The sequence below is a fragment of the Scyliorhinus torazame genome, chromosome 5 (genome assembly GCF_047496885.1).
Source record: "Scyliorhinus torazame isolate Kashiwa2021f chromosome 5, sScyTor2.1, whole genome shotgun sequence".
Lineage (NCBI taxonomy): Eukaryota > Metazoa > Chordata > Chondrichthyes > Carcharhiniformes > Scyliorhinidae > Scyliorhinus > Scyliorhinus torazame.
The window spans coordinates 130,779,470-130,805,030 of NC_092711.1; the positions used below are offsets into that span (position 1 = coordinate 130,779,470).

General features: G+C 46.4%; 1 protein-coding gene across 12 annotated transcripts in view; it reads right to left on the reverse strand.

Annotated features, from left to right (window-relative positions):
* The window catches only part of LOC140419748 (uncharacterized), a 204,541-nt gene that overhangs the window by 175,620 nt on the left and 3,360 nt on the right, over positions 1-25,561 (reverse strand). For 8 of the 12 annotated variants that reach the window (XM_072503695.1, XM_072503700.1, XM_072503698.1 and 5 more), the window contains 2 exons: positions 25,121-25,220; positions 10,188-18,070 (listed from right to left, as the gene is read on the reverse strand). In XM_072503695.1, the coding sequence (XP_072359796.1) occupies positions 16,418-17,704 (1,287 nt within the window). In that variant the 5' untranslated portion in view covers positions 17,705-18,070; positions 25,121-25,220 and the 3' untranslated portion in view covers positions 10,188-16,417. Of the gene's footprint in view, positions 1-10,187; positions 18,071-25,120; positions 25,221-25,561 lie in introns of those variants that run through there. The other 4 variants (XM_072503704.1, XM_072503702.1, XM_072503703.1 and 1 more) reach the window with 2 other exon arrangements.

Here is a 25,561-nt window from a genome sequence, read left to right on the forward strand (position 1 = left end):
AGTTCTGATAACAGGCCTCATTTTAGGTGGCCGGGTTGGTTGAGAGACAGAATCAGACCCTCAAAACTAAATTGGCTAAATTAAGAGCCGACACGGGACTGACATGGCTTAAGTTGCTCCCCGTTGCCCTCTTCCAGCTGCGGGTTACACCTGCGGGACCGGCCCGGCTCTCTCCTGCCGAGATCCTTTATGGCAGGCCCCTTAGAACTCCCTGGAACCTGCATGTTCCCAGACTGTTCAGTTTCACCATATGACTGCAGAAATGACTACCTATGTTCTAGCCCTCACTAAGGTCTTCAAAGAGCTCCATGGCCAGGTCCACGCAGCTCACCCGTCACCGTCCCCATTACATAGCTCGCTTTCAGTGCAGCCTGGTAGTTATGTCATGGTCAAAAATTGGACTCAGAAAGGGTCGGAGCCACGATGGGAGGGGCCCTTCCAAGTTCTTCTTACCACCCCCACTGCTATTAAAGTGGAGGGGCGGAGTGCTTGGGTCCACCTCCACCACTGTAAATTGGGTCCACCTCCACCACTGTAAATTGGGTCCACCTCCACCACTGTAAAAAGGTCGGTCACTAACCTGCCTCCCTTCCCCATCGCTGTTTTACAGGTGTGGAGCATGATGGGGTGGCTACGCACCGCCTGTGTAATCTTCGGCCTCACCTCGCTTGGAGTGACATCGGCGGCGGAAATGGAAAAGGGAAATATCATCTACATCTGTAACCCCAACCAAACTACAAGGACATTTCACTTATGCAGAGGTGACGTTCTTCACTGCCCCCATATACGAGGACATGGTATCGGCTCATGGAAGGTCATCAGGTTAACGGACAATGCAGGACTCATGAAGCAATTGCACCGGTCCCGGCGATGGGAAGGGAACATTGCATGGACATTGCCTTGTTTTTGGAGTACATGTAAATTTGATTTTGGATGTGTTAAGATTGGTGCCATAAAGATAAAGTCAGACCGCGCGGAGAGGACGGAGCGTGTGAGAAGGGGAGTACAACTAGAACGTAGGTTATCAGGAGATATACTTAATTAATTTAGGACCCAGAATGAGGGAGACCTGGGTAGTATGAATCTCTTCTCCCAGATCTACCACCGCTTGTATGGCCAGGGACGGGTTGTCTGCTACCCGAACCCCGCAGCGGTGTCTAGGTTATTTTCAGTTTCACCGCTTTGGGGCACTCCCCAAACGGTGGTTCATTGTCAGCGATCCGAGCCACCTCCCGAGCAAGTCACTCTTCCTTACGATCCAGGTTCAGCACCACCGGCTATTTGCCTTCCCCTGCCTCGGGATAATTCCCACTCACAGTATGATAGGCTGCTTGGGGTAACTGGGGATTCGGAGGTTGGAAGGACTGGTTGATAAATTTGGCCATGTATTTAGCAGTGGCACTCGGCTGCATCTTTGTGGGCCTGGCTATCCTTAAATGCATGATGGGTAAAATGCAGGGTGCACTGGAACAGATAGACGCCCCTAGAATCTTGGCTGTTAAGATCCACGAGGGTGCAGCGGATGACGGAGTGCTGCAACAGGAATTGGAAATGCAGCGACGAATCTTCTTAGATGAGGGGCCGTAGCTATGGATTGGACCGATAGGTTATCATGAAATGATAAAAGGAGGGAATGAGGAATTGAACAAACAAATGTGATATAAAATAATTAGCTCAATTATTAGTTACAGTAATGTAGATGTGAGCCAGTCTGATAGTAGTGAGTTCACAAAGGACAAAGGGATTCAGAAAGCATGGCAAGGAAGGGGTGAGGGGTGCCTGGAGGATGGGGGAAAGGATTCTGGGTAACAAGAGGCCCAGGGTTAAGGAATGCAAAGTGAGCCAATCAGGATATATGGCCAGGCCAGGAGGTGTATAGGGTGACCTATGGGAATCTTGTATGTGAAACTTGATGCCATTTGAATGAGATTTGTAAAGATTTATTTGTCTCCGATAGCACTCCGTTCTGGGGCTCCAGGAGACCGCTTGTGTGTTCTGAATCTCTGTGGAGCGAGTCAGCCTTGCAAGTTGGTTAAAAATAAATAATACTATACCTACAAATCCATCTCGAGTTTTATTGAGGCCAGACTGACGGGTAAAGAATTCAATATTGTCAATGATGCCCACCCGGAATGGGGATGTGAGGCCCTCGGTGTCGGAATCTGGAACCATGGCAGAGTCGGAGTCTGCAACGGGTTGCTGTACTGACTGGACGTTCCTGCGCTGTGACTAGGATCACTGTGTATTGGGCAATCAGCCAACAGGACTCAAACGGACAGCTGCAGGTAAAACAATGTATTCGCCTCTGGGGAAATCGGCCCAGACCGATTCCTGCAGCCATCAACATCACAACAGCCCAGCCATCTGCATATTAAGCAGCCATCCCCGGGAACAATTGCTACACATTAGCAACACAAAGCCGATCCAGACCTTTCGGCGCCAGCAGGGGCTGAGACAAAGAAAGGTAAACGACCACCCCCCGATCGAGGAATCGCCCCATTATTGGAGCATATCGAATAAGATATGGGGCCAAGTTCAACTCAACCCTTCTCTTCCTGCTCGCAACCTTCACAAGAACCTTCGACAAAGAAAACTGTAAGTTTGACTCCAGCGATCGCTACCAGATAGGCACTCCTAACCATCGACCTGTATCAGCCTTTGAATCCCGCAGGCTCAGGACCAATTCGAAAGACCATTCATTTCCCTGGCCTGGTGAGCCATTCCCAAAGTTAAGTATTGGCCTGTTAGTTGTAGGTATTAGTCTAGAAGTAGGATTATTGTATCAGTATTAATTGCTGTATATAATAAACGAGCATTGATTTAACTCTTACTAAGCGGTGTGCTGTATTATTAATCATTACTTAAACTTGAACCACGTGGCGGTATCAGAAAGATACCTGGCGACTCATGAGCAAAGGTGACAGAATTAGAGCTAATAAACTAAGGCTAATAAGAGCAACATTTTGGCGACATCCTGACGGGACCCGATCTAGAAGTGGAAAACCACTCCGGGAGAACCCAAGAAATTTTGAATTAGAATCCAATTGGAAACAAAAAAAACACAAGTGTTCAAGCAGTTCTGATTAATAGTCATAATTCGGAAGTGTGCGTATGCATGCGTAACTAACAGGGCTATAAGGTAAAACTGATAGATTTTTGTTGCGTCAAAACTGTCGGATGTCTGTATTTTCGGAAATTAGCACAAGCCGTACCCGCATCTACGACACCACCTTAGCCCCCTGTTCCAAATTTAAATGAAGCAAGCGGATAGGAAAGATGGCCATGCAGGCAATGCAACGCCTGATGAACCCCGAGGAATTTGCGGTCGCAGCGACCAGCAGCAGTACAGTGGGACAGTGTCTCATTTGGGAAGAGGAAATCCGGAAATATCTCAAGGGCAAAGGATGGCCCCTGTGGAATGATTTCTGCGATAATAAAGAATCAGGTCCCGGAAGTATAGGGCATACTTGGTGGGAGAACCTGAGCGAGATACATAAAAAGAGCTTAGCGAAAGCTCGCAAGCCGGTGGCAATCGTGTCCTGTCTGGCACAATTGCGAGGCACAGAGGAGGTCGTCAGGACGCTCCGCAAAGAAGTTGAGGGCATACATCGGATGAGTAAAGTCGATGTATGCGAAGTTGAGAAAGAGAATTTAGAACTAAGGAGGAAATTGGCAGCAAAAGATGGAGAGGTGGCTGACGCCAAACGGGGTCACCAGTCTTGTCTGGCGCATTTAAGCAGTTTCCAATCACAGTATGAAAAGGCCTACCAGGACACGCAACGTGCAGTCCTGGTAAGAAAAGAGACAGAAAAGCAGGTAGAGACGCTCCAGAAACAATGCAGTGATCTCAAGGCAGCCTTGAGAGCACTCCACGCTGCAACCACAGAACAAAGACAGAGCACCATAGACCATGCAAAATGCCGAAGCAGATTGCAGAGCTGCAATCACTGCTTTCTGTCCAGAAAGGATTTCAGGAAACCTTTGGGGAAAAGTTAGACCAGGAAGACAGCCCTGATTGGGAAGAGTTACAAGAAACAGCGCAGAGATATGTTCAGGGAACATGTGCGCAGGAAAAGCCCCAAAGGAGAAAAGCAACCCAACCCCCCACACAGCAGGTAGTTCAGGCTCAGTGAACCCTGTAACCACCCTCCGCACAGCCACACCGGACGATGCGGCATATCTATATTCCACCCCCTTAACAGTGACCCAATTAAGGGACGCATGCGAGAAGATCACACCATTCCTCCCCAGCTCAGACCACCGCCAGTTCTTTGCCACAGTTAGACGCCAGGCGCACATGTACGTCCTGGACGAGAGAGAGCATGTCACGCTCATGGTTCTAAGTTTAGATCCATCGGTAGCAGCAGCCCTTCCCGACCCACAGAATGTAGGAGGAGGCACCCTTACAGAAATGCATACCGTGATCCTGGATGCGATCGGGTATAACCGGGGTGACCCCGTAGATGGCCTCAATAAGTGCAGGCAGGAAAAGACAGAACACCCCACAGCGTTTGCTGGACGCCTGTGGATTCATTTCACAGCAGTTTTTGGAAATTTAGAACGTGCCCATTTGTCCCAAGATGGTACGGCCAAATGGACCCGCACCCTTATCTCCCATGCCACAGAGGCAGGACAAAAAGCCTGTACGAATTATGACCCCTCAGAGGAAGCCCACAATGAGAAATGGGTTTTAAAAAGATTGTCCCGCGCCTGGGAGCAGTCTGTACAAAACAAACCCGCAGTTAAAAATCCTGAAGAACAGCAGGCAGAAGCAGACAAACCCGCAGTTAGGGAACCCGAGGAAGAGCAGGCAGACATGCATCCAGTTAAAACGCACCAGAACCCCGCATGGGTAAACAAAGGAAGCAACAGCCCCCCCCCCAGAAAGCACCGGAATGTTATAATTGCGGACAATTAGGACATTACGCACGAGAATGTCAAGCCACCCTGAAACTGCAACGGAACCAGCCCACAAATGCCCCCCAAACCAGCAAAGACACCAACAGCCCCGACCCCCCATCCAGGGAACCATACCCAAGGGAACAATGCATCAGAGAGCCTGCTCCACCTTATGTGCCCCAGGGGTCATGTTACAACTGTGGGCAGCCAGGACACTTCGCCCGAGATTGCAGGAGACCCCCACCAGCTAGACTAGCCCCCAGATATGGAAGAGAACACCACCCACAGCAGCTACAAGGTCCCAGCTGCCCCATGCAAACTGTGAGCGCTTACCCACCACTTCTCATGGCAGCGTTACCTCAGCAAGGCCGCTTCATTTTTGTTTCACTCCTCCTTCCTTTCTTCTTCGGTCACGCTGCACTCCCTCCATATGCTTGTTACACCCCAGCCCAAATGTGATTTACAATGTCCCGTATTCTGATGGAACCTGCAGAATGTTTTATGTTGTTAGTGAGTTTGTTTAATGTTGTTTGTCCGACAGGAGAATTTTTCTCACTGCCACACGCCCATTCTGCCGAAACCTCTGAGGACTTGCCCTCAGAGACCCACCGCTGCCACACGCTTGTTCAGCGGAAGTAGCTTATCTGCAGATAACTGTCAACAGACCACACGCTTGTTCAGAGGAACTAGCTTTTCAGCTGATACATGTTCGGGTATCAGACGCCCAACCGTAACTGCCCTTCTGGTTCGAAGGATAGAACCACTATGGCAGCCCCACCACGATGACTACATTTTTGCCCATTCTTGTCGGTTGCTCAGGCAGTGGAGAAACGGCGTGAGACCCGCCCTGCCTGGGGACCCCCCCCGTTGGTCAATCACGCTCGGGTAGGGGAGATACGGCATTGGTAGCTGTCCTACCCAGGGACTCCATCCAAATCTTACCCGTCGCGGCCCATACGCACCTCATTTGACATTTTTCATTTCAAAAAGTTTTTATTTGTTTCGACGACCTTTCGGTTGCTGCCTTCTGCTATTTACATCCTGGAATATTGGGATGGTAAATCAGCACTGGTTCACGATTGGGAAGTGTGCCGTGTCCTAAATCTTGTTTTGAAAAAAAAAATAAGGGAGTCACACATAGTGACCAATTATAAGGTTATAATTGACACCAAAGGACAGACACACTAGCACACCACATATTAAACAAAGATAATTACAGGTACTATGCTTGTTCCTACAGAACTCCAGAAGCTCCAGGACCGGAGAAAATAAAGAGAACACAAAGAAAGAAAAGGAAAACAGAACAGCCATGAGGACTTCCTTCATCGTGATCAACATCTTTTTGTTGGACATTTGGTTGCGCGGGAACGCGAACACCATGACTTCAAACCTCCCCGCCGTTAATGTTTCACTGCCCAGCAGTACCGAGAGCCCAGTCACCAGCGACGCTGCATTATCCTGGTGTGCCAGGTTCGTAACCTGGTACTCCCTGTCCTACGTGATCGAAGCACTGTTGGCGTTGGCGATACTCTGCTGTGTAGTGCAGACTATGCGCCTACGTAAATGGAAAAGGAGAGCGTACCGCGCTCAAACCCCAGTATATCGGATCAGATCCCCTATATTCGGTTATGACCAGACCCACAACTCCCGCGAACTATAACAAAATAATAAAGAGCATTCACTTGCGTTATTTACTGTGAATAAAGGAATGTACAGAATTTTCATGAGAAACACTGTATGATCCTGAGCTTGACTGCCAAGCCAGGAAAGATTATGGAATAATGTGATTTTTGTTGTATGTTTTAGGAAGATAGGATAATGCAATGTTTAGTGAGTATAGTGTAATAAGGTTAAATTAGAGGTTCCAAGTTTGTTATTTTGTGAATGCATGTCCCTGCCTGACATAGCGCCCTTAGAATTGTTAGGTAAAATTTTTGTGCAGAGCTAGGGTCAGAGCAGAGGCCATGTAGGAGGTGCCCCACCCCCTCCGGTCAGGGAATGGAAAGAAAAAAAAATGTATGTGATCCTTCACGCTTCGCGTTAGGATCACAAGGAGGGCTTGTAGCCACGTAAAATGGCTGATTCCCGATTAGAATGGTCAAACCCCGTTCTAAAATGGCGAACGGAAGAGGCTGATGGGAAAATCAGCCAACGGGACTCAAACGGACAGCTGCAGGTAAAACAATGTATTCGCCTCTGGGGAAATCGACCCAGACCGATTCCTGCAGCCATCAACATCACAACAGCCCAGCCACCTGCATATTAAGCAGCCATCCCCGGGAACAATTGCTACACATTAGCAACACAAAGCCGATCCAGACCTCTCGCCGCCAGCAGTGGCCGAGACAAAGAAAGGTGAACGACCACCCCCCGATCAAGGAATCGCCCCATTATTGGAGCATATCGAACCAAGTGATTGGGACCAAGTCCAATCACTTGGAACCAGGGTCAAGGTCCGCCCCGAGAGGCGGGAGGCCCCTGGGGACCATAAGAATAGGGGACAAGTTCAACTCGACCCTTCTCTTCCTGCTCGCAACCTTCGCAAGAACCTTCGACAAAGAAAACTGTAAGTTTGACTCCAGCGATCGCTATCAGATAGACACTCCTAACCATCGACCTGTATCAGCCTTTGAATCCCGCAGGCTCAGGACCAATTCGAAAGACCATTCGTTTCCCTGGCCTGGTGAGCCATTCCCAAAGTTAAGTATTGGCCTGTTAGTTGTAGGTATTAGTCTAGAAGTAGGATTATTGTATCAGTATTAATTGCTGTATATAATAAACAAGCGTTGATTTAACGCTTACTAAGCGGTGTGCTGTATTATTAATCATTACTTAAACTTGAACCACGTGGCGGTATCAGAAAGATACCTGGCGACTCATGAGCAAAGGTGATAGAATTAGAACTAATAAACTAAGGCTAATAAGAGCAACAATGGTAAGGGTGAGCTGCTTAACTTTAAGGAGCTGCTGGCGAAGGGGATCGGAGTGGACCCCGAAAACGATCTGGTCGCGGACCATGGAGTCGGAAGTGGAGCCGTAGTTGCAGGACTACGCGAGGATACGGAGGTGGGTTTTAAAAGGACTGGAAAGGTTCATCCTTACCCTGCCGCCTCTGCTGGAACACACAGTGTTCAAAGCTCTCGTTGACTTTGATGTCACAGTGGCTGTCGAACTTCAGCAGGACTGTTTTAAACTTTGTCTTGTCCTCGCCTTCAGCAAAGGTGAGGGAGTTGAAGAGGTGGATAGCGTGGTCCCCGGCTGTAGATAGGAAGAGAGCGATCTTCCTGGCATCCGACACGGTTTCCAGGTCGGTGGCATCAAGATACAGCTGGAACTTCTGCTTTAAAGTCTTCCAGTTAGCACCGAGGTTGCCGGCGATGCGGAGCTGCGGGAGAGGGCGGACGCTGTCCATGTTACCAGATGGCTGATCGCTGGTCAAAGGTAGACTATCTTAAGGTAGGTCCGTCAAACTCGAGCATAACTCACTGATACCATGATGTGTTGGGTATGTCGGGTCTGCGAGGACTGCGTTTGCTGCAGCAGTGAGAGAGACAGGCTTCCAACACTTGAAGAAATGCAACTTGATGTTATTGAACTCTTAACTATCATACATGCTTTAACTGTGGGTTGACACTATGCTGACTTGACTGGAGACCTGAGGCTAACCTGACCAGACTATCTTACTACCACATGGTGTATGTTCTAGTTGCTGCTCATGGCTCTGACTGGCTCAGAGGCTGGATCCCAAGAGAGCGGGAAAACTAGTGCCCTCTAGCTTTATAGTGAGTGTCCTGTCTGGTGATTGGCTGCTGTGTTCTGTGTGTTCACTGGTCATCCTGTGTGTCAATCACTGCCTGTCTGTGCACCATCATATACCTGTGTGTATATTATGACACTCGGTGGGCCCGATCCAACTCTGGAAGGGACAATCGCCCATTTCCCCCCCGCAAAAGCTTGGCAAACATCAGAGAAAAGTCCTCGGTCGGCTTCGGGCCCTCCATCTCCTGGCAACCTCATGATTCTAAAGTTCTGTCTCTTCGCCCAGTTCTCCAAGTCATCCACCTTTGCCCTCAGGAGTCTTGTTCCTCTCCTTCCACTCGCAAAATCTCAGCTTCCAACGAGGGATTCGATCCCCATGTCGCAACAAGGCGGCTCCACACCCCTCCATGCCTCTTTCACCGCCTCAGAGGTTTTTTCCAGCTTCTCCTGAATAGGGCCAGGTGACTCCTCAATGAAATGAATGAAAAATGAAATGACCTCAATTGACCTCTGAAGGGTTTCCATTATCATCCTGCCCTGTACCTCAAAATGCTTCAGTTTCCAAACTCCTGCACCATCACCTCAGTCGGCATTTCCACCGTGATATGAGCAGCCACACCCAAGGCTGCGTCTGCCGCCTTCCCTTCTGCTCAGCTTCGCAGGTTTCCAGTCTTTATCGAAGGATTACACCGTAATCTTGCCTCTGACCTTCTTCATAAATTTCAACATATTTTTGCCAACAAATCCCTTATTCCATTTGCTGGGCTGGTTTTGGTACCCAAAATCCCCGGGAACCAGGTTAAAAAGTCCAAAAAGCAAAGACCATAGCGGGAGCTACCCTATGTGCGGCCTTCTCCCACCAGTCGCCACCGGAACTGTCCTGGGGATTTTATTGTTAGGTTTAGGTACTGGGGGCAACTGGTGAGGTTTAAAAGGGTAACTTTCCCTTTCTAACTTTGTATTGTCTATCGTGTCAGCCCTGGCTCAGTGGGTAGCACTCTCACCCTGAATCAGAAGGTTGTGGGATTAAGTCCCAGGCCAGGGACTTGAGGACAAAAATCACATCCAATATTCCTCGCCCCAGCACTGAGGGAGTGCTGCACTGTCAGTTTCCTTCTTTCAAATAAGATGTTCAACTGAAGCCCCATCTGTCCCTCCCAGGTCCTGTAAACGTTCCCACAGCCACTATTGTGAAGAAGAGTTGGGGATTTATCCCCGGTGTCCTGCCAACTATTTTGTCCCTCAACATCACCAAAATCAGATCATCTGCTCATTGTCCCATTGCTGTTTGTGGGATCTTGCTTTGTGGAAATTAGCTGCTGCATTTCCCACAACAGTGATGACACTTCAGAAACACTTTGGCACATGCTGTGTTTGTGAAAGGTGCTACAGAAGTGCACGTTTTAAATTGAAGGTTTATGCTATTTGATCCTTAACTGATTTCAGACATCCCCAAATTACCATTGATAAATTTGCTTTGGTTCGGACAAGACTTTAACCGATTAAATCAAAGGCAGAATTCTGGACAGTAAATTTGAAAAGGAGTTTATTAAAAGAAAAGGTTTACTGAACAACTTGAACACATTCACGTTTACAACTTCATGCAGGTGATTAGTCTGTGAAAGTGTAACCCTCCTTCTTTGACAGTAATTTCCTTGGAACTCGGCCTCGGGAATCTTCAGTACATGGCCAGCAAGGAAGACCTTCGGAACCTCTGCTTTTATCCCCAAAGTGACCATTACCTCATGTCAGAGTTGGGTTTGTTGCAACATGACCATTGGGCAATAGTTTCATTTAATTGTAAATTTAATTAGCAGTGCTCCAAAAGCTAGTGATTCAAAACAAAGCTGTTGGACTTTAACCTGGTGTTGTAAGACTTCTTACTGTGCTCACCCCAGTCCAACGCCGGCATCTCCACATCTTAATTTAATTGGATCTCCAATTACTGACATCACCTTCTCTCATTATCTTAGGCAGGAATACAATTGAACTGTTTCATACAGTTCCTTTATCGGGTTCTCTACAATTCCTTATTCATAGTTTCAAATGTTGAGGCTAATCAGAGTTGGAAGGTCTCTCTTCGGTGCATTTACCTCATTGCACATTCTTTATATACACACACCAATTAAGCTTTTACATTTTTACAACAAATAAAATTCAGACTTTTACTATAACTACTGATTCATTGTTTCATTAATTGTAACTCAATTAAGGATCACTGCTTATTTAATCATGTTACAGACTGGTAGCTAGTTAATACAGTAAGTTTTAATGAATACATTTGATTGATACGAGATACACTGGTTCTCTACTGAGTAGCACGACACTCTGTATACTTCACCCGTTGTCTGTGTCTATGTATTTGCATTGTGTTTATCGTATGTCCGAGGTTTTTTCATGTATGGAACGATCTGTCTGGACTGCACACTTTTCGCTGTATCTCGGTACACGTGACAATAAATCGAATCCAATCAAAGAGACAGTTTCTTACTAATCTTCAGATTGAACAATGAGCCGCCTTAAAAATTATTCATTCATGGAAGGTGGGGGTCACTGGCTGGACCAGCATTTACTGCTCATTCCAATTGCCCTTGAACTGCGTGTCTTGGGAGGCTATTTCAGAGGACACTTACAAATCAACCACAACATTGCTGTGGATCTGGAGTCACGTATAGGCCAGGCCACGTAAGGAGAGCAGATTTCCTGAAGGACATTGATTAACCAGATGGGTTTTACAACAATCGACAATGTCAACATTAGACTTTTAATTTGAGACTTATATTCAATTTCAATACCTGTCGTAGCCAGATTTAATCCCAGATCCCCAGAGCTTTAACCTGGGTCTCTGGATTACTAGCTCAGTAACAATACCATTACCCCACTGCCTAGCCCACATAGTCTTGGCAGAATAGGATGTCTTGTAACTTCTCAAAATTATAAAGTAATTTATTTTTTCAAACAAATTCTGATAGCTCTGCAGTTTCTGAAAACATTTTGGTTGATGGTGTTATTTTTCAAAATAAAGATCTGGTCTTTACAATATAATTACCTAATACACCAATTCACTAATCATAATCAAAGTTCACTACTGAATAATCATGAATTTAATTATTGTTTTTTGTTCTGAAATCAATATAGTTAATGTAGAAAAGGTACAGAAGATGAAATGTACCACATGTTAAGAGGTATAAAAGGGCTTCCTTGACCTTGTTACTAATGTCAGTGAATACACTATGAAAATAACAATTTTGAAACTGTGATTACACATGAGTACTTACAGCTTCCTACATTACAACAGTGAATGTGTTTCAAAAGTACTCCATTGGCTTTAAAACACTTTAGGAGGTCCAGTGATCGCAAGAGGTTTTATAGAAATGTACATTTGTTTTAATTGTCCGCAAACTTGGATATATTACACTCGGTGTCCTCACCAGAATCATTGATAAAGATTGAATCTTAATTTTGTGTAATAACCATGACGTTGACACCATTTTGAATACTCTGTGAAACCCGACACACCGTATGCACAATTATTTGTTGTAAAACACAGCGAGTTGTGATTTGGAATGCACTGTCTATAAATGGTGCTGGTTTAGCTCAGTGGCCGAGACAGCTGGTTTGTGATGCAGATCAAGGCCAGCAGTGCAAGTTCAGTTCCCATACCAGCTGAGAATTCTGAAATCTCCCTCTGTGTACCCGAACAGGTGCCGGAATGTGGCGACTAGGAGCTTTTCACAGTAACTTCATTGCAGTGTTAATGTAAGCCTACTTGTGACAAAGAGATTATTTATTTATTATTTATTTTAACTTCCAAAAGGGAATCTGATGCATTCTGAAAAAGAAAACAAAAGTTAAACTATGGGATTAAAGGATCAATGTACAAAGAGCTGGCATGGGGAAAATGGGCCAAATAGACTCCTCTGTGCTGTAGGAGTCTTGTGTACATGTAAAGGGAGTGGTAACAACCAGGAACCTACTGCCTATAAGGGTAGGAGATGCAGAGAAGACAGAAGCATTTCAATAAGAAATTGGACAGGCACTGAGAGAAATAAACCACAGGGATTTGGGAATAGAACGGGGCAATGGACAGACTGGCTTCCTCCACAGGGAGCTGACACGGTCCCAAAGGGCTGAATGGCCCCATTCCCCACCCTCCAGATGCTGTGATCTCAGGAGAGAAATTCAGCTGCTCCAGTCACTCCAACTAACTGGAGTCCCTCATCTCTGGTGCCATTCTCGTAAATGTCCTCTACACCGTCTCTAAGAACTTCACATCTTTCCTAAAGTGTGGAGCCCATATAGGGTTCCATTTCAGAGGGATAGAATTGAAACACTCAGGAAATGCTGGGGCTGCTTTTCTCTGGAAAAGGGAAGACTGATGGATGACCTGATGGAAGTCTTTAAGATTATGAAGGGATTCAGTAATCCAACAGGAATTTCAGTAGAAACCTCTTTACCCAGCGAGTGGTGAGAATGTGGAACTCACTACCACAGCGAGTGGTTGAGGTGAACAGCATGAATACATTGAACATAAAGCAAGATACATAAATGAGGGAGAAAGGAATAGAAGGAGATGCTGATGGGGGAGATGTAGTGGAGTGTGTGGAGGATCATGTGGAGCATAAATGCTGACACAGACCATGGCTAACCTCAGCCAGTATGGGAATTTAACCTGTGCTGTTGGTGTCACTCAGCACAAACCAGTCATCCAGCCAACTGAGCTAACCGATCCCCGTGTAAATCTGTAATAATTCCGTAAATATTAGTGATTGCCTGTCTCCCACCATACTATTTAATGTAGTTTCCCAGTGCACTTCAGACAACTTGCCCTTCATACCCTGATAGATTTCTTCTGAGAGAAGCACCAAGATAAATTAAACAAAAGAACCATGTAACCACCATAGCCCATCTTCATGGCAATGTGGCATAATTGTTTGAGTTTCCAAACAGAAATGGTACTGAAACATCTTCTAACCTCCAAACCCTTTCACTCTTTGATCCTTGTGAAATATGCAACCAGATATTCGCAAGAAAGAGAGAATCAGCCCACTGGAGGTGAAGTCGTGAGACCGATCAGTCCAGCAGAAAGAAACTCTCTGACCATCCCCATTGACCAACAGAATGAACAAAATGGAGTCCTGGGATGTAATTGAGAACAGAAACAATAACAGCAGAATCCAATCCCTGTAATCAGTTGTGAACTTGTTGGTGTCTCAGAAAGTGTGATAAATTACAAAATCCCTTCGCACATTGAGAGCAGGTGAACGACTTCTCCTCAGTATGAACTCCCTGGTGCGACTGCAGACGGCATAACCAAGTGAATCTCGCAAATAGACGTAAACGGGTGTAAGATAATCGGGATTATGGAGACAAGGCTGCAGGATGACCAGGGATGGGAACTGAATATATTCAGTATTTAGGAAGGACAGACAAAAAGGAAAAGGCAGTGGAGTGGCAGTCCTGGTTAAAGAGGAAATTAATGCAATAGTGAGGAAGGATATTAGCTCCGACAATGTGGAATCTGTATGGGTAGAGCAGAGAAACACCAAGGGGCAAAAAAAAAAAAAGTGGGCATTGTATACAGACCTCCAAACTGCAGTGGTGATGTTGGTAATGGCATAAAACAGGACGTTAGGCTGATTGTAAAAGTTTCTATAGGTATGTGAAGAGAAAAAGATTGGTGAAGACAAATGTAGATTCCTTACAGTCAGAAACAGGGGAATGTATAATAGGGAACAAAGAAATGGCTGAGCAAATAAATACATAATTTGGTTCTGTCTTCACAAATTAGTGCATCTTCCAGGATTCTATAGACTCTGGAACAGTTCCTGCAGATTGGAGGGCGGTTTATGTAACTCCACTATTTAAAAAAGGAGCTCGAGAGAAAACAGGGACTAATAGACCAGTAAGCCTGACATCGGCAGTAGGGAAAATTCTCTAATCCATTGTCAAAGATTTTATAGCAAAGCACTTAGAAACCAATGGCAGGATTGGACAGAGTCAGCATGGATTTATGAAGGGGAAATCAAGCTTGACAAATCTACTTGAATTCTTTGAGGGTGTAACTGGAAGAGTTGATGAGGGGGAGCCAGTGGATGTGGTATATTTGTATTTTCAGATGGCTTTTGACAAAGTCCCGCATAAGAGATTAGTGTGTAAAATGAAAGCACATGGGATTAGGGGTAGTGTACTGAGATGGATAACAAAACTGGTTGGCAGACAGGAAACAAAGAGTAGGAATTAATGGGTCCTTTTCAAATTGGCAGGCAGTGACTAGTGGGGTACCACAGGGATCGGTGCTTAAACCCAGATATTCACAAGATATATCAATGATTTTTCTTTTCAAATTTAAAGTACCCAATTTCTTTTACCAATTTAGGGGCAATTTAGCATGGCCAATTCACCTACCCTGGGTTATGGGGGTGAGACCCATGCAGTCACGAGAAGAACGTGTCATCGCAAGGACAGTGATCCGGGGCCAGGGTTGAACACTAGTCCTCAGTTCCATGAGGCAACAGTGCTAACCACTGCACCACTTTATATATATATTTTTAAAATTTAGAGTACCCAATTTTTTATACCAATTAAGGGGCAATTTAGTGTGGCCAATCTACCTAACCTGCACATCTTTGGGTTGTGGGGGTGAAACCCACGCAGACATGGGGCGAATGTGCAAACTCCACACGGATAGTGACCCAGGGCTGGGATTCAAACCCAGGTCCTGAGCGCCAAAGTCCCAGTGCTAACCACTGTGCCTCATGCCACTCCGTCACCTTATATATTAACGATTTAGATGAAGGAACAAAATGCAATATCTCCAAATTTGCAGATGACACAAGTTGCGTGGGAGGATGAGCCATGAGGAGGATGCAGAGATCCTTCAGTGTGATTTGGACAAATTGAGTGAGTGGGTAATTAAATGGCAGATACAGTATAATTTGGAGAAATGCGAGGTTATCCACTTTGGTAGCAAAAACGAGCAGGCAGACTATTAGCTGAATGGCCATAAATTAGGAGGGAAATGTGCAACGAGACCTGGGTATCCTCGTACACCAGTCACTGAAGGTAAACATGCAGCTACAGCAGGTGGTAAAGAAGGCAAATGATATGCTCGCCTTCATTGCGAGCGGATTCGAGTACAGGAGCAGGAATATCTTGCTGTCATTATACAGGGCCTTGGCGAGGCCATACCTGGAATATTGTGTGCAGTTTTGGTCTCCTTGTCTGAGGAAGGATGTTCTTGCTCTAGAGGGAGTGCAGCGAAGGTTTACCAGACTGATTCCTGGGATGGTGGGACTGACGTATGAGAAATTGAATCAGTTAGGTTTGTATTCGGTTGAGTTCAGAAGAATGAGAGGAGCTCTAATAGAAACCTATAATATTCTAACAGGACTTGACAGGGTGGATGCAGGAAAGATTTTCCCGATGGTGGGAGTGTACAGAACCAGAGGTCACAGTCTGAGGATACAGGATAGACCATTTCGGACAGAGCTGAGTAATTTCTTCAACCAGAGAGGGGTGAGCTTGTGGAATTTGTTACCACAGGAAATAGTTGAGGCCAATACATTGTATGTTTCAAGAAGCAGTTAGATATAGCATTGAGGGCGAAGGGGATCAAAGGATATGGAAGGGAAATCGGGATTAAGCTATTGAGTTGGTTGATATCTCATGATCATAATGAATGACGGAGCAGGCACAAAGGACCAAATGACCTCTTCCTGCTCCTATTTTCTATGTTTCTATGTAATCCCTTCCCACACTAAGAGCAGATGAATGACCTCTCCCCAGTGTGAACTTGCTGATGTGTCTGCAGACTGGATAACTGTGTGAATCCATTCCCACAGAGGGAGCAGGTGAATGGCTTCTCCCCAGTGTGAACTCGCTGATGTCTCTGCAGGATGGATGAATCAATAAATCCCTTCCCACACTCAGAGCAGGTGAATGGCTTCTCCCCAGTGTGAATTTGCTGGTGTGTCTGCAGGGTGGATAAATCACTGAATTTCTCCCCACACTGAGAGCAGGTAAATGATGTGTCCCCAATGTGAACTCGTTGATGGTTCCGCAGGTTGGATAAAGCACGGAATCTCTGCCCACACTGAGAGCAGGTGAATGGCTTCTCCCCAGTGTGAACTCGCTGGTGTGTCTGCAGGCTGGATAACTGTGTGAATCCATTCCCACACACGGAGCAGGTGAACGGTCTCTCCCCAGTGTGAACTCGCTGGTGTGTCTGCAGGTTGGATAACTGTGTGAATCCCTTCCCACACACGGAGCAGGTGAAAGGCCTCTCCCCAGTGTGAATTCGCTGATGTTTCCGCAGGGTGGACAAAGCAGAAAATCCCATCCCACACTGAGAGCAGGTGAATGGCCTCTCCCCTGTGTGAACTCGCTGGTGTGTCTGCAGGCTGGATAACTGTATGAATCCCTTCCCACAGAGGGAGCAGGTGAATGGCTTCTCCCCAGTGTGAATTCGCTGATGTTTTCGCAGAGTGGATGAATCAATGAATCCCTTCCCACACTGAGAGCAGGTGAATGGCTTCTCCCCAGTGTGAACTCGCTGGTGTCTCTGCAGATTGGATGATTCAATGAACCCCTTCCCACACTGAGAGCAGGTGAATGGCTTCTCCCCAGAGTGAACTCGCTCATGTTTCCGCAGGGTTAATAAAGCACGGAATCTTTGCCCACACTGAGAGCAGGTGAATGGCCTCTCCCCAGTGTGAACTCGTTGGTGTGACTGCAGGCTGGATAACCGAGTGAATCCCTGCCCACACTGAGTGCAGGCGAACGGTCTCTCCCCAGTGTGAACTCGCTGATGTCTCCGCAGGTTGGATAACCAAATGAATCCCGTCCCACACTGCGAGCAGGTGAATGGCTTCTCCCCGGTGTGAACTCGCTGGTGTGTCCGCAGGGTGGATAACCGAGTGAATCCCTGCCCACACTGAGAGCAGGTGAATGGCCTCTTCCCAGTGTGACTGCGTTGATGAATCTCCAGCTGAGATGGGGCTCTATATCCCTTACCACATTCCCCACATTTCCACGGTTTCTCCATGTTTTGGGTCTCCTCGTGTTTCTCCAGCTCAGACAATCAGTGGAATCTTGTCTACACACAGAACATGTGCACTGTCTCTCCTCGCTGTGAATGGTGTGGTGTTTTTTCAGGCTGTGCAACTTGCTAAAGCTTAGTCAGTTCACTGGAATACTCTCACTCGGGTGTGTGTTGTGTGGATCTCGGTGCATTTCCAGTCACACTCACATTGAAAATCTTTTGAATCCGACAGATCGGACAAACATTTCTCCTTCTCGCCGATGATATTCAGAGCCCAATGATATTCAGATCAGAAGGAATCGAGTGAAGCTGTCATATCGAGACGCGATGTTTGAGATTTCTGTCTATAATTCCTCCTCCTCCAATATCCTTTAAATACAATTTACAAGTCATCAGTTATTACAGGATAGAAATTCAGAACAGACAATTCTAGTTCCTGTGGAACATTATTTCCTCTCGTTCTCCAAAAGCTGTAAATCTCCATCGCACACAATCTCCCTCCATTCTCACTCTGCTGTATCTAATATTCACCCTCCCAATTCTCCTGAAGGTGCTGATTCATGTTGATTGACAGATCCAAGCTCAGCTCACTGTTTCCTGACCAGGGCACAGAGATTAGAATAGGAGCAAGAGTAGGCCATTCGGCCCACCAAGTCTGCTCAACCATTCAATGAGATCCTTGGCCGATCTACCTCAACACCATTTTCCCCACACGATCCCCATATCCATCGATATCTTCAATATCTAGAAACCTATCAATATTTGTCTTAACATAGTTGATGACTGAGGCTGCACATTCCTCTGGGGTAGAGAATTCCAAAGCTTCACCACATCCTTGAGTGAAGAGATCCCTCCTCATCTCAGCATCCTCTCTATTTTCTTACCTGTTCCCCATAACCCTCAACTCCATTGTCAATAAAATATCTGTCAAACTTGTGCTTCGATATATTCAATGATCCCCAGATACAACTGGTCCCTGTGGAAGAGAAATCCAAAGACTAACAACCCTCTGAGGGAAGAGATGACTGGAAATCTATAACGTAACTACAGTCTTATATTACAAGACGAGAAATAATAATGTTTACCTTATTACAGAACCATAAATAATATATCTAATCTGTACCATATAACACAAGACATATCTCTGTCCATTATTAATTTCATGTCCCCTGAAATGTCAGCCATCTCCTGGGAAACCCACCCCTTTAATTGTGAACATTAGGAAAGATACCATGCTTTTAAAAAATAAATTTCCAGTATCCAATTCTTTTTTTCTAATGAAGGGGCAGTTAAGCGTGGCCAATCCACCTACCCTGCACATCTTTGGGTTGTGGAGGTGAGATCCACGCAGACATGGGGAGAATGTCCGGTCAGTAAACCGGAGACGGAATCGACCCTGGGTCCTAAGCACTGTGAGGCAGGAGTGCTAACCACAGTGCCACCAGAGACCATTCTTTTAGTCAGACAAATAAATGTGTCAACCTGTTAGGGAGATAGGTGGGAGGAGTTGAAAACACTTTGTGCTAATCTTCATGAATTTCCCCCCCCCCCCAATTAAGGGGCAATTTAATATGGTTCCAGGTGTGCTCAACTCATCAATGAGGTCTCTGATCTCTGGGGAGGAAGGAAACCCTGGCAGGTGGGCGGGGAGGATTCACAAACACCCGCTGGAGGCCCCAAACCCCCAATAAGAGCCATTGATTTTATTGTCAGTCTGCAGACAGGAGCTGGAGAACTGAACCCAGGCTGAGGAGAGGGAGGGAGAAAACTGGGAGCGGAGGAAAGAAATGGTGCAGATGTGTTTGGATTTCAGCCCAGGGAGGAGGGAGAGTGTGTGGGACGGGGATTTACAGCTTTGGGGGAACAAGAGAGGAAAAAATGTTCCAGAGGAACTAGAATTGTCTATTCAGAATTTCTACCCTGGACTGGCAGTGATGGCTTTTGTTTTCTTAAACTTTTTTAAAAATTAAAACAAATAAATTTAGAGTATCCGCTTAATTCCCCCCCCCCCCCCCCACCCCCCAATTAAGGCGCAATTTTAGCGTGGTCAACTCACTTACCCTGCAGATCTGTTTGGACTGTGGGGGTGAGACCCATGCAGACACGGGGAGAATGTGCAAACTCCACACGGACAGTGACCCGGGGCCGGGATCAAACCCGGGTCCTCGGCTAATCACTGAGCCACCGTGCCTGCCCCTAGTGATGACTTTTGTGAACTCCTTTTACAGGATATTACAAAGGGAGGATTTACAGATGGAAACTCAAATCAAACTTCACTTCAAGATTTAACAGTCACTCCATTCATCAGGATCTGAATATCATTGGCCTGTGAATGTGGAAGAAGAAATGTTTGTCTGTAGGAAAAGATTTATAAAGATCAGTGTGACTGAAAACCCCCCGATACACACACACACTTTACTCGAGTGAGAGTGTTCCAGTGAACTGACTATGGAAAGAGCTATAATCAGTTACACAGCCTGAAAAAACAAAAGAGTTTCTACAGATATGTGAAGAGAAACAGATTGGTAAAGACAAATGTAGGTCCCCTCCAGACAGAAACAGGGGAATGCATAATAAGGGACAAAGAGATGGCTGAGCATTTGAATACATACTTTGGTTCTGTCTTCACAAAAGAGGACACAAATCAGATACAGAAATGTTGGAGAATGAAAGGCTTAGTGAGAGGGAAGAGCTGAGGGAGATCAATATTAGTAGAGAAATGGTGCTGGGAAAATTGATGGGATTGAAGGCGGACCAATCTGCAAGGCCTGATAATCTGCATCCCAGAGTGGTTAAGGAGGTGGCTCTGGAGATAGTGCAGACATTGGTGGTCATCTTCCGGGATTCTATATTCTCTGGAACAGTCCCTGCAGATTGGAGGGTACTTAATGTCACTCCAATATGAAAAAGGGAGGTAGAGGGAGAACAGGGAATCATAGGCCAGTAAGCCTAACATCAATAGAAAATTCTTGAATCCATTATCAAGGACTTTATAGTGGAACATTCAGAAAGCAGTGGCAGGATCAGTCAGAGTCAGCATGGATATATGAAGGGGAAATCATGCTTGACAAATCTGTTGGAATTCTCTGAAGATGTAACCAGTACAGTTGATAAGGGGGAGCCAGTCGATGTGGTACACTTGGACTTACAGAGGCATTTGACAACGTCCCGCATAAGAGATTATTCTGCAAAAGTAAAGTGCATGGGATTGGGGTAAGTGTATTGAGGTGGATAGAAAACTGGTTGGCAGCGAGGAAACAAAGAGTCGGAATTAATGGGACCTTTTCCAATTGGCAGGCAGTAACTAGTGGGGTGCCACAGGGAACGGTGCTGGGACTCCAGCTAGTCACAATATATATTAATGATTTGGATGAGTGAATAAAATGTAACATCTCAAAGTTTGCAGATGATACCAAGTTGGGTGGGAGGGTGAACTGTGGCGAGGATGCACAGATTCTACAGCATGATCTGGACAGGTTGGGCGAGTGAGTAAATCAATCGCAGATGCAATATAATTTGGATGTTACAAATGTGAGGTAATGCATTTTGGAAGGTCTAATACAGGTAGGGAATATACAGTGAATGGCAGAACCCTCAAGAGTATTGACAGTCAGAGAGATCTTGGTGTACAGGTCCACAGGTCACTGAAAGGGGCAGCACAGGTGGAAAAGGTAATCAAGAAGGCATACGGCATGCTCACCTTCATTGGATGGGGCATTGAGTATAAGAATTGGCAAGTCATGTTGCAGTTGTATAGAACATTAGTTAGGCCACACTTGGGAGTATAGTGTTCAATTCTGGTTGCCACACTACCAGAAGGATGTGGAGGCTTTAGAGAGGGTGCAGAAAAGATTTACCAGGATGTTGCCTGGTATGGAGGGCATTAGCTATGAGGAGAGGTTGAATAAACTCGGATTATTCTCACTGGAACGAAGGAGGTTGAGGGGCGACCTGATAGTGGTCTACAAAATTATGAGGGGCATAGAAAGAGTGGACAGTCAGAGACTTTTTCCCAGGGTAGAGGGGTCAATTACAAGGGGCATAGGTTTAAGTTGCGAGGGGCAAGGTTTAGAGCACGCATTGTCAAACTCGGGGGCACGACGGGTGGGTGTCGGGAGGGTCGCGGAGCCGTCTGTCGCGGCGAACCCGATTGCGCAAATCTGCGCGCAACAGCCACAGCAACCGGCTGTTAATAATGCCGGCTGTAAGCGGCCTTCAAAATGGCCGCGAACACGTAAAAAAAAATGCGGCCGCACTGCGCATGCGTGCCAGATCATCGAGGCCGATGATCGGGCACGCATACGCAGTGCGGCCGTTTTTTTTTTTAAACAGTCGCAGCTTTTTGTTTTACAAATTCAGGGGGGTTATATTCATTTATTTTATTCATTTTTTTTTTACAAGTTAGGGGAGGTTTTATTTGATAAAATTTTACAGAAACAAAATGCAGAACTTTGGACAGATGGAGACGCCATACCTTCCGACACCGGAAGGCTTCACCTTCATCCAACAGGTTCCATTGGAGGAGCGTGTACGAGGGCCAAAGGGACCCAAAACCATTTCCTCCATTTTGTCCGCAGCAAACAAGGTAAGAGAAAATGGTGGGTTGCGCAGGTTGGCTGGCGTGGGTCGCGCAGGTCGGCCGGGTTGGGTCCTGAAGGTTGGCCGGTTGGTAAAAATGGGTCCCCGGAAAAAAAGTTTGAAGAACACTGGTTTAGAGGAGATGGACCAGGTAGGTTTTTTTACACAGAGGGTAGTGGGTGCCTGGAACTCGCTGCCGGAAGAGGTGATGGAAGCAGGGACGGTAGTGACATTTAAGGGGCATCTTGACAAATACATGAATAGGATGGGAACAGAGGGATACGGACCCCGGAAGTGTAGAAGATTTTAGTTAAGACAGGCAGCATGGTCGGCGCAGGCTTGGAGGGCCGAAGGGCATGTTCCTGTGCTGTATTTTTCTTTGTTCTTTGATAAGTGTGAAGTTATTCACTTTGGAAGCAAAAACAAGGCAGATGACTATTTGAATGGTTGTAAATTGGGAGAGGGGAGTGTGCACCAGTCGCTGAAGGTAAGCATGCAGGTGTAGCTGGCGGTAAAGAAGGCTGATGGTATGTTGGCCTTCATTGCGAGAGGTTTCAAATACAGAAGCAGGGATGTATTGCTGTAATTATACAGGGTCTTGGTGAGGCCACACGTGAAATATTGTGTGCAGTTTTGGTCTCCTTTTCTGAGGATGTTCTTGCTCTCGAGGGAGTGCAGCGAAGGTTTACCAGACTGATTCCAGGGATGGCGTTCTGTCATATGAGGAGAGATTGACTAGGTTAGGATTGTTCTCGCTGGAGTTCAGAAGAATGAGGGGGGATCTCATAGAGACTTATAAAATTTTAACAGGACTAGACAGGGTAGATGCAGGGAGGATGTTCCCGATGAGGGGTGTGTCCAGAACCAGGGGTCACGATCTGAGGATTCAGGGTAAGCCATTTCGGACAGAGATACGGAGACATTTCTTCACCCAAAGAGTGGTGAGCCTGTGGAATTCATTACCACAGGAAGTAGTTGATGCTAAAACATTGAAAGAGGCAGCTGGATATAGCACTTGGGGCGAATTGGATCAAAGGCTATGGGGAGAAAGCAGGATTAGGCTATTGAGTTGGATGATCAGCCATGATCGTGATAAATGGTGGAGCAGGCTCGAAGGGCCAAAAGGCCTCCTCCTGCTCCTATCTTCTATGTATCCCACCATCCAGAGCGGGGAGAGACCGTACATATGCTCTCTGTGTGGACAAGACATAAACTCATCGTCAACGTGGAGAGGGACAAGGATACCAGCAGCATGCTGAAACCATGGAATTGTGGGGACTGTGGGAAGGGATTCAGATCCCCATGTGAGCTGGAGACTGATCACCATAGTCACACCGGCGACAGACCATTCACCTGTTCTGACTGTGGGAAGGAATTCACTCAGTTATTCCAGTGAGGATTTATCCTCGAGGTGGGCAATATCATCGTTCTTTTTCTTTTTGTTCTGAGAGGGTTGCCCCACCAGAAATAAGCTGGTGAATGGGAGTGACATGGAGGCCCCAGTCATTGAACCGCTTTTGGCTGGGGGCAGGGGCGGGGGAGATTGGCAGGAAATGGGAGGTGGGGGTGGGAGAGAGGCGTTAGCTTGCTGGTGATGACTATAGAACAGTTTTTGTTTTACTCTCAGTGTGTGTGTGTGTCGCGGCCATCTTGGGTGGACCCTTGGCCTGTATGTTTTGAAGATTTACTTGATCGTCCCTCACGGTGGAAATGGCTGATTCCATGATGGGGAAGGAGGGTTGGGAGATCCCGGATTCGGCTGGTCACCTGGAATATAAGGGGATTGGGTGGACCAGTGAAGAGGTAGAGAGTGTTCACTCACCAAAAGAATCTAAATGCTGGTGTGGTGTTCTCGCAGGAGACTCACTTGCGGGTTAGAGATCAGACTAGGGCGGCACACTGGTGGTGGTTAGCACTGCTGCCTCACGGCACAGAGGTCCCAGGTTTGATCCCAGCCCCGTGTCACTGTCTGTGTGGAGCTTGCGCATTCTCCTCTGCGTAGGCTTCGCCCCCACAACCCAAAGATGTGCAGGTTAGGTGGATTGGAAACGCTAAATTGCCCCTTATTTGAAATAAATAATAATTGGGTACTTTAAATTGAGGGGCAAAAAAATAGAGATCAGACCAGACTGCGGAGGGGTGAGCCAAGTGTCTCATTCGGGCTTTGACGAAAAATCGAGGTGCTGCAATTCTTTTTTTTAGTAAATTTAGAGTACCCAATTATATTGTTTTCCAATTAAGGGCCAATTTAGCGTGGCCAATTCACCTACCCTGCACATCGTTGGGTTGTGGGGATGAAACCCACGCAGACACGGGGAGAATCTCCACACGGACTGTGACCCAGGGCCGGGATTCGAACCCGCATCCTCAGCGCTGCAGTCCCAGTGCTAACCACTGCACCACATGCCGCCCCGAGGTGCTGCAATTCTAATCAATAAGCAGATTCCTCTTTCGATCACTGGGATCGTTGCGGACACTAATGGGAGATACATGATGTTGAGTGGGTGATTGGCAGGTACACTGGTGGTGATGGTGACTGTCTATGCCCCTAATTGAGATAATGGGGGCACAGTAGCACAGTGGAAATGGACTGGTCCAAGCTGATTCAACCACAACAAAAGCATGAAAAAGGAATGAAACCGGACGGACCATCCGGCATTGACCCAGGCACCAGAAACAATAACGGCAAACCCAGCAAAAGATTTTTAATAACTGTTCCCATCAGTAAATTGTATAAGGATTACGGGACACAGATTTAAGATTGTGAACAATATCTACAGGGGAGATAGGAGGTAGACATTTTATACAGTGAGTGATAATGATATGGAACACAATGCTTACACACTATAATCTCCAGGTCCTGGTAATTCGAACAGTGGTGTTAGAATTTGTTGCGAAGATTGGTTATGAGTTTCCTGCCTGCGAATCCCTTTCTAAGCCCCTGTGAAAGAAGTTTCCAAAGGAATCACGGTCAGTCCAGGAATAAAATTCAGCAAAAATAAACATTTCTCCCGGTTTGAATTTGCAGTGTGTAAATGCTCCCCAACTAATCCCCTGTAAATGGCGTTTCCAAAATTAATTACTGTCAGTCCAGGATAGAAATTCACTACATTCTACCCTCTTGTTCCCAGGTCCAGGATGACCGCTCACACCCCCACTGCACACTGACCTACGTCGTCATCAGCAGTCCCTCAATTTGAGGGGAACGTCTACTCAGGGTTGGGAGTTTCTGCCCTGGGTCTTCATGTGAACAGAGTTGCAGAGCTTTGGACACATGGAGCA